At 43.1% G+C, this 8,710-nt stretch overlaps 1 protein-coding gene across 1 annotated transcript; it reads right to left on the bottom strand.

Moving 5' to 3' along the window:
• Positions 1-1,709: 1,709 nt before the first annotated feature.
• CENPL (centromere protein L) lies at positions 1,710-8,687 on the bottom strand. Its single transcript, XM_035122959.3, has 5 exons — positions 8,343-8,687; positions 6,990-7,172; positions 6,163-6,408; positions 4,903-5,445; positions 1,710-2,025 (listed from the first exon to the last, which is right to left on the bottom strand). The coding sequence occupies exons 1-5, from the start codon at positions 8,361-8,363 to the stop codon at positions 1,957-1,959; spliced, it is 1,062 nt and encodes a 353-aa protein (XP_034978850.1). The 5' UTR covers positions 8,364-8,687; the 3' UTR covers positions 1,710-1,956.
• Between the last annotated feature and the right edge of the window lie 23 nt (positions 8,688-8,710).

Genomic DNA, 8,710 nt, shown 5'->3' with positions numbered 1-8,710 from the left:
CAAGTTGTGGGCTTACTGTGGTATCAATTGCATGTGCAGCTGAAGAACTTAAGAGCCTGCTGTATCAGATGTGTATAGGAAATCTACAAACAGGATCTGAACCCAAGAGCACTCTCCCTTCCTGCAGTTTCCAGCAACTACCTCCAACCATGGAGGCAGAGCATAGCCATCATGGCTTATAACCACTGATGGCCTTTATTTGCCATGCATTCATCTAATCCTCTTTTAAAGCCATCCAAGTTGGTGACCATCACTGCTTCCTATAGGAGGGAGTTCCATTAACCAAGGGCAGTGTAAGGCGTTTTCTTTTACCTGTCCTGAATCATTCAGCTTCACTGGATTTTATGGAAGCATAGAGTTGGAAATAATCCCACAGGTTTTGTAGTCCAACCCTGCAGAGTGCAGGAATCTCAACTACATCATGCATGATAGGCGGCTGTCTATCCTTTGCTTTAAAACATCCAAGGAGAGTCCATTTCACTGTTGAATGACTCTTACCATCGTAAAGTTCTTCCTGACATTTAGTTGGAATCATCTTCCTTGTGACTTGAAGCCATTGGTTCAGGTTCTACCTTGCAGAGCAGGAATCTTGCTCCATCTTCCATGTGATAACCCTTAGATATTTGAAGATGGCTATATTTCCTCTCAGTCTATCAGGCTAAACATACCCAACTCCCTCAATTATTCCTCATAAGGTTTGCTTTCAATACCCTTTTTGTTGCTGTCTCTGCACATTCCAGCTTGTCAATATCCTCCTTAAAAAATTGTTGTGCCCAGAACTGGACACAGTATTCTAGGTGTGGTCTCACCAAGGCAAAAATAGAGTGGTACTATTACTTCAGTGATCTGGACACTACTTGTTGATGCAACCTAGAAAAGCATTACTGTATATTCCTGCGTATAAGACTACTTTTTAAAGCCAGGAAAAACTTCTCGAAAGTTGGGGGTCGTCTTATACGCCGGGTCGTATTTCTTATACGGCGAGTATATCCCAAACTATATTTTAACTGGAAAAGTTGGGGGTTGTCTTATACGGTATATGGTATATATGGTAGCTTTTTTTTGCTGCATCATCACACTGTTGACTCATGTTAAGCTTGTGGTATACCAAGACCCCTGGATCATTTTCACAAGCCAGTTGTACCCCATCATATTTGAGCAGATGGTTCTTCCTGCATAAGCGTAGAACCTATTGAAATTCTTGTTAGTTTAAGCCTAGTTTTTCACTCTGCCCTTCCCCCACACTACACTACTCATTAGCAGAGGTTGGCCCCAGGTGCAAAATTCTGAGGGACGCAACCAGGCACAATGTCCACACCCTGCACCCCTGGGCTGGCCAAGCCCAGAGCTGGCCAAGCCACCCAGCTAAAAATGCGTGTCCACCGCCCCTGGCTTCATTTGTAATCTCAAAATCTCCCTGAGCAGTTTGATTGGGACAATAGAATGTCCTTCATACTAAATTACTTGAGGCCCAATATCACCACCCAGCTTTCTGAATTCAGTGCCCTCTCTGACATACACAGGAAAACCACCTTCAGTACATCCTTTCTATAATGTTCCTATGAAGTTTATAACCAGTAATAACCATGTCCCATTGGTTCCTTCATTCCACCATCCTCTTAAGCCAAAACACTCCAGTTCACAAGAGGTACTGTGATCAAAGAAAGAGCAGCATAATCACTTAGTACCATACTCACATAAACCACTAGTCAAATATAATACCATATTTATTATTTGTAAGGTTTATATAGTTTAATATTCCATATTTTCAGGAAGGTGTACGACTGTTTAGGTGACATTAGATGTTTGACCAGAAAGGTAAAAATGCTCTCTAAAAACAGCACATCTGAGCAGAGCCTAAGTAAACAGCAAGAATAAGACTCTCTCACACACAAAAGTCATCTTTGTACTGGATATACTTTCTATAGCAAAAGCATAGATGGTACAACACTTCAATCATATTTTTAAAACTGCCAGTTCTGTTAGGAATGCCATCAATGATATCAGATGTTGAGCATGAAAAATCTGCAAGAAAGAAATTGGAGAATGTTTAAAAAAGTTGCAGCAGGATCAAAACAGGATAAAATACAGTTTATTCAATGAAGTATTTAAGCTAACAAATGTCAACAGCCCATATAAACTAGTTTTGTTTAATCTACACTGTCTGAAGTCAACTGAAAACCAAACTTTCCTGTTTTACATACCTGTAGAGGTATGAAAGGGGTGAAGAGGAAAGATGATGGAGAAGAAAAAATCCATGGCTTGAAATTGAAACCACTAGAACATAGGGGAACAATGGAAAGCCTTCATTTCCTTTTTCAGAAGTATAAGCACAATACTTTGCAAAGCAGCATTTTAGAATATCGTTAAGATGCCAATTCACATCCTATCTAAAGTCATTTGGTGTCTATGTGATTGCTGTGTTTCACTGGATTACTAAAGCCTGTGTCCTAACTTGTCTTCCCAAATAGAATGGAATTTCATGCAGAGAATAAGGTTTTCCTAACTCCTTGGCAACCCCTTGTACCACTCAAGGGTGCAGCAAATCACAAGAGCAGGCACTGGCAAAAATCATGATGTAGGGAAAACCCTGAAGTCAGCCAATGCCTCTACATAGCTCCATCCTCATTTCGGACAACATGATATATCAATATATTAGCTGGTGATATATTGTGAAGTTGAAAATCAGATACCGCCCAACCCTAAGGCCTGCTCTGTGGTTTGCTGCCCCCAGCAGGAGGCAGGGAAGAGCTGAGCCGGCAGAGCAACATACAAAAGTTGGCTTCATGCGGGCATGATAATTCGAACCAGTTATCACAATGTGGATTTCAAACCAGTTTTCAATGATATATCACTATATAACCCAGGCCTGATCTCAGCAGGAAGTGATCTGACCATAACAAGGGACAGGTGTCAATGCCCCCCCCCCACTTTCATATCACTCTCCTCCTGCCCAGTTGATAAAACAAGGTCCAGAATGTGGCCTGCCACATGCGTTGGGCTAGTGACATGCTGTGACAACCCCATGGTCATTATGGCAGCCATGATGAAGTCCTAAGCCACCCCAAAGCCAGTTGCCTTGGCATGGATGTTGAAGTTCCCCAGAACTAGCAGTCTGGGAGTCCTCAACACTGCCTCTGAGACCAACCCTGTCAGCTCAGGCAAGGAGTCTGTGGGGCAGCGAGGCCGGTGGAAACCAGCAGAATCCCTAACATGTCCTGACTGCCCAACATCAGGAACAAACCCTCTAGATTCCACCCACTAACTGGACAGAGAGCCTGGAGAGATGGAATCTCTACAGACCACAGCAACTGCCTCTCCCTAACCTTCAAGTTTGTCCTTCATGCTGCACAGAGTACTCAGTTGGGCAAGGGAGGTAACACCAGCTCCACCCTCCTTAACCACCCAATCTTAGAGATACAGACCAGATCAACCTCCTCATCTGTAAATCAGATAGTGTATGAGGGAGGCCTTATTCAATCAACCTGGTATTTATTAGCAGCAGCAGCAGCAGCAAACCTGAAGGCTGGCTGATAGGATAACCCAAATTCCCTTTGTTGGAGGAGGGGCTGGCACTTGGCACCTCCCACACCATACCTCCTACCATGAACCACTGCAGTTGAAGTCCCCCTGCTCAGTTCCTCTCCTCCCAGACGTATCTCCCCTCCCTCAATGAAAACAAACCAACACAAATTAAAAACTGTGAACCCCCTAAAAACAATACCCCAGCCCATTATTTGGAGAAATTGCAGCAACACAGTGTATAATAGGAATTAGCTACTGGTTGCCTGTGGCTCAATATGCCTGCAACCCAGTCTTCGATGCACACACTTTGTTCTGAGTGCCCAAAGTTTTATTCAATATGTTCCTAGCCCTGCCACCCTTCCAAGCCTTTCCCTACTTAGAGAAAGATGGATGGCAAAGAACTGGGAAAGGTAAGAAGGGACAGATGCAAGAAACCATTCTCTTCATGTGCCAATATTTCTCCCACCTTGTAATTGAGCCTTTGCAGAAAGGAATGCAGAGAAAAATAGTATCTCCACCCCCTATAGCTGGGGAATAGGTAGAAGGCGGCCAGAGGCACAAAGTAGAAGTTGTAGGGTTTCTACTTCTCTTGAATGCTTACTTCCAATACAGAAAGGGAGTGGTTTGTGTGCTAGACCTGCCACCAAGCTTCTTCCTAAAGTATAAATGGCCAGCTGGTAAAATCAGCTGCAATTTGTTTGAAGTCTACATTGCAAAATGTATGCCTCAAATATTCCTTTAGGACACTCATCTATTTATAATTTGTCACTACCAGGCTAGTATCAATTTTGGGTGAGATCAATCACCTGCCAAGAGCAGTGTTCAAAATTAGCCAGGCATTTTGCACCTGGCTTTTGACCACTTGCGACCAAGTGAAGTTGCCTGGGCGCCAGGATGGTGCCTGACATCTCCACCATTTGGAGATGCATGGCTGGGGATCATTGGATCTGGACTGTTTTCACACACTGTTTTCACTCCATCCTGTAGAATACTATCAGTTATATTTTATCTGCACAAACAGAATGAATTTCTGAAACCAAAATGCTTTTTCTGTACACCCTGAGCAGCAGTCAGCATTAAGAAACAGAGGTCAGAATAGGCCAATATATATGTGGGCTGTCCCTGGATCAAGTGACTTTTCTTCTTTAAGTACTCAAAGCTCTTAGCCTAGCTCAAGGTTGTCATCTGAACAAGCCTGATGCTTAACTGAAAATCAATCAGTCCATCATTTGAAAATTAGACTGCAGAACCATCTTGCCCAAAAATGGCAACTAGACATTCCATTTTGGCAACTGTAACCTTGGTTTAAGGAGCAATTTGTCCCCTAACTTATAAATCTTTAAGTTTCTAATACTGGCCAAGAGCTAGGCACCATACCTTTATTTTCCCAACAGAATTGGCAGAACCTATTGATGTGGAGACTTTCACCAGTATTGTGCCTGACAGGTAGATCTTGAAGTGTCTATGGAAGTGGTTGTAAAGACACACCATGAATAATTCCACTTCTTCTTGCTTGACTTCTCCTGGAGTGCTATGGATTGAATCCCAAAGGGCTTTTGCATCTTCAGGGTGGATAGCATAGGAAATATCCAGAGGGTAAGCTGTGCCAAGTGTAGAAAAAGTCAGCTCTGTTGGAACCGCAGGATTGTCCATAGGGCACCCAGACCACATTGCAGCCATCCAGGAAAGACTGATAGGGGTGATGTGCAAGGGACTCAAACAGCAGTCAAAGGTCTGTTGAAGCCAAGTTTCTACAAGGACCGTGAGAGCCTTTGCCCCATTCACAAGGAACAAGGGCAAAAAAGTAAACTCCTCATCAACAGTCTCAAAAAGGTCATCTCCACCAGTACAAGTAAACCAGCCCATCCACACCACTTTCTCTTCTGCATTTTTAGCTGCCACCTGAGGCATCTTCGTGATCTATAGAAAATACATAAATACACCAATTATGCACATATTGCAACTATACCAAATGGCTTGAGTCAATATAAACCATCTCCTGCAATTCATTTGTTATGGTGAGGAAAAACTAGGGGAAATATACTGACAGCACTTAATATCTCAATGGTTCTTCAACAAATGTGCACCTGTCACTTTGATAGTACTGTACTCTATTCACAGCCATGGACAACTATGCATGTTTTCATGGAAAACCCACTGAATTAAGCAAGACTTAATTCCTTGCCGGGACAAGGAAGCCTTTTTGAAAGTGCAGATCCAACTGGAACCACACTTTCAAAGTGCCAGGCTATGCATGACATAGTGTCTCTTGCATGATCAGATTGGGATTCATGGGTCTGAGACCCAATGGTCACATGAAGTGCAGCCAGAGGCTTCCTGTGCCTGCAGGCTACCTACTTTTAAGAATTACTCTGTTACATTTTTTTCAGAACCACTTTTCAAGAGAAATGGCGCAATCAAGACTGGGTGCAAAGCATCCAGTGATTGACTCACCACCAACTGTAAGCATGATTCCCTAGCATCCAAACCAAATCAAATTCATTTAATAACACTAAGATAACAGTGGTGGTGTACTGAGATGAACTAGTGCATTTTCTAGACCCAATACAATAGTATTCTTCAATATTGTTAAGACAAACCCATAGGTATTAAAATATTGGGAACTATAGTACTTACTTGAATGAGAACTGCATCTGGCTCCTGTTCTGTGATTTTCAAAGCTGAGAATGAAGAGAACTTCACTTTAAATTGAAGTTCGTATTCAATTTCCACAGGTCTCCTTTGACTTTCAGCTGCAATAAAGCGACTCAATTGTCTAGAATATTCTTTCAGCTGTCCATAAGAGAATTTGTACAGAGGAGTGACAGTGTATAAAGTCCACTGCTTACACAGAAGCAAGCTTATTTGAGGATCAGCATTTCCCTGGAATGTGAAGAACAGTTTTAGCTTCCCAAGTGCAGGCAAGTGGTGTCCATACTCTACACTTTCCAACACCACCACCAAAAGCAGAGCAAATATCACTATGAGCAACTTTTTGGATGTGGTTTATCCAATTCTCAGAACAGTCTGCAACTAATTTACGGTAGCAGCTACCACAACACACCCCCTACACCACCAGTCTAAAGCTTTCCCCATAACACCATTTAGAGGTTCAGGTCCTCTTCAACCTATTTTCCCTCTGCTACCTTTTTTGGCTAAAATATATAAGCTAGAACAGATGAAAGGGCCCTGTACAATAAGTAGTGGACTAATGCAATAAGAGAGAATATAATTTACCATATAAAATTAGCTCTCTCTCTCTCTCTCTCTCTCTCAAACACACACAATATATTCTAGGCACGGCAATATTACTGTAATTTCCTTTCCAAGTTGTCCTAGAACTATTTCTGAAAGATTAACTATTAGTTTACCAGAGGTTTTTTTCCCCTTTGCACCAAATAAAAAGCTACAGTACTTCATTTTGCAATATTTTGCCAGCTATACCAAGCTCACCAAAGGATTACCTGCAAGTGAAGAGTTCTTTGAATCATTCTCATAGCTGGGGTCTGACTAAACAGGTTTCGTCTGAGGGATACAACATGTCTCGAAAGATGTGCAGGGTTAATGATGTTCACATCATGATCTACCGTTTTTTCTCCAAAAGCAGAAAGTGTCCTGTAGTCGCAAACCATTGTATCTTCCACATGCTGATAGTTTACCAATCAATGGGCAAAAAGAACAAAAGTTAATAACTATTTTATACAAAGTAAAAAAAATGCAGATGATCATTTACTCAGCATGACAAGGATCCACATGAAGGCAAGCCAAGGTATTTGGGGGTGGAAGTGGGCACTAAGAACCCCTGTCGAATACTAGAATAATAGGCTGCAAAGAAATTTGGGGACAATCTATTTCTCTCCTTATAGATACAAATTTTAAAGAGAACAAAATAAAAACAGTGCCACAAGGATTTGATAACATGAATCAAGCTATACCTTCTCTCTATAGCACAGGACTAGCTACCTTCCTAGTGTTCTTTAAACAGTTTTGTTTAACTCACCATTTTGTCCGTCCCCCCCCCCCCCCCGAAAGAAGTGCCTCTCCTCACATCTTCACAGGAGGCTTGTCTTTTGCCAACAGCTGCAGCCCCATCATGTCAGGGCCTTCCCTGTGGTGGCACCCAATTGATTGGCGAAATCCCTTCTCTTTGGCAGCATGGCCACCTCCCTCACCAATAAACTTTTGGCATCAGTGTAACATAATCTTGTCTTCTCACACACAGGCATTTCAGTCAGAAGTGCAAGTCAAGTCTGGGTGCATGTACACATCTCCATGTCTACTGTTTTTAGATATTGTGGGTGGGTACTCAGTTGAGTTTCTCTCAGAGCAGACCTACCAAATTGACTTCCTTACCGGTATTTGATTTGATTTTTATGAAATGTATATGCCACCCTTCATCCGAAGATCACAGGGGGCTTTTACAGCAAGAAAGCACAACAACACCATAAAGCAGGAGGGGGTTATTATAGAGAGGGCAATATGTAATATGAATTCATGTGGACCAAGCCAAGGCCCATTGGTTTCAGTGGGTTTTACACGTGAGCAATACTTGGTCGGATAATTAATTAAAATAAAACACTCGACAGCACCGCGTGAGGATTTGCGTAACTCGGTTTAAAAACAAAACAAAATCCCAAAACAATATTCCTGCACAGAGAAAACTAGCATTTAAGTTCCAAACTTTTTTGCGATATAGAGGAAGAGGGTCAAGAGGTGGATTCGCAATTGCCCGCCTCAGTAAAGGCCTGCCAAGTCCCTGACGGTCCTCCTTTTTAAAAGGTAAAAAAAGGTAGCTGTTCGAAAGCCCAATTCTTTACCTGTTGCCGAACTGTCGCCATCACCGGGTCGACCGTGACGAGACCTCCCTCTTCTCCACCCGCTCCCAAATAACGGAGCGAGCGAGCGAACCAATCAACGGCTCCCCTGAAGGCGGCGGGCGATTAAAAATATGTATTTAAAAAAGCCTCCTTCCAGCAGCCAGTTCGGCGCCCGCTCGGGAAACTCGCTGATTGGCTTCTCCTCTGAGGCCCCGCCTCCCCCGCTCGACTTGGGCTCGGGCCTGGTAAAGGTTCTGCCAAGGGTGGCGGTGGAGACGTCCGAAGCTCCTTGCCCGAAGTAAGGATGGCGGGGGTTAGCTGCTCCAATGGCCGCGAAGGGTCGATTCACGTGACCCTTTGAGCGGCGC

The sequence above is a fragment of the Zootoca vivipara genome, chromosome 7, assembly GCF_965207765.1.
Source record: "Zootoca vivipara chromosome 7, rZooViv2.hap1.1, whole genome shotgun sequence".
NCBI classification, from domain to species: domain Eukaryota; kingdom Metazoa; phylum Chordata; class Lepidosauria; order Squamata; family Lacertidae; genus Zootoca; species Zootoca vivipara.
This window is presented reverse-complemented; position numbering and strand designations above follow the sequence as displayed.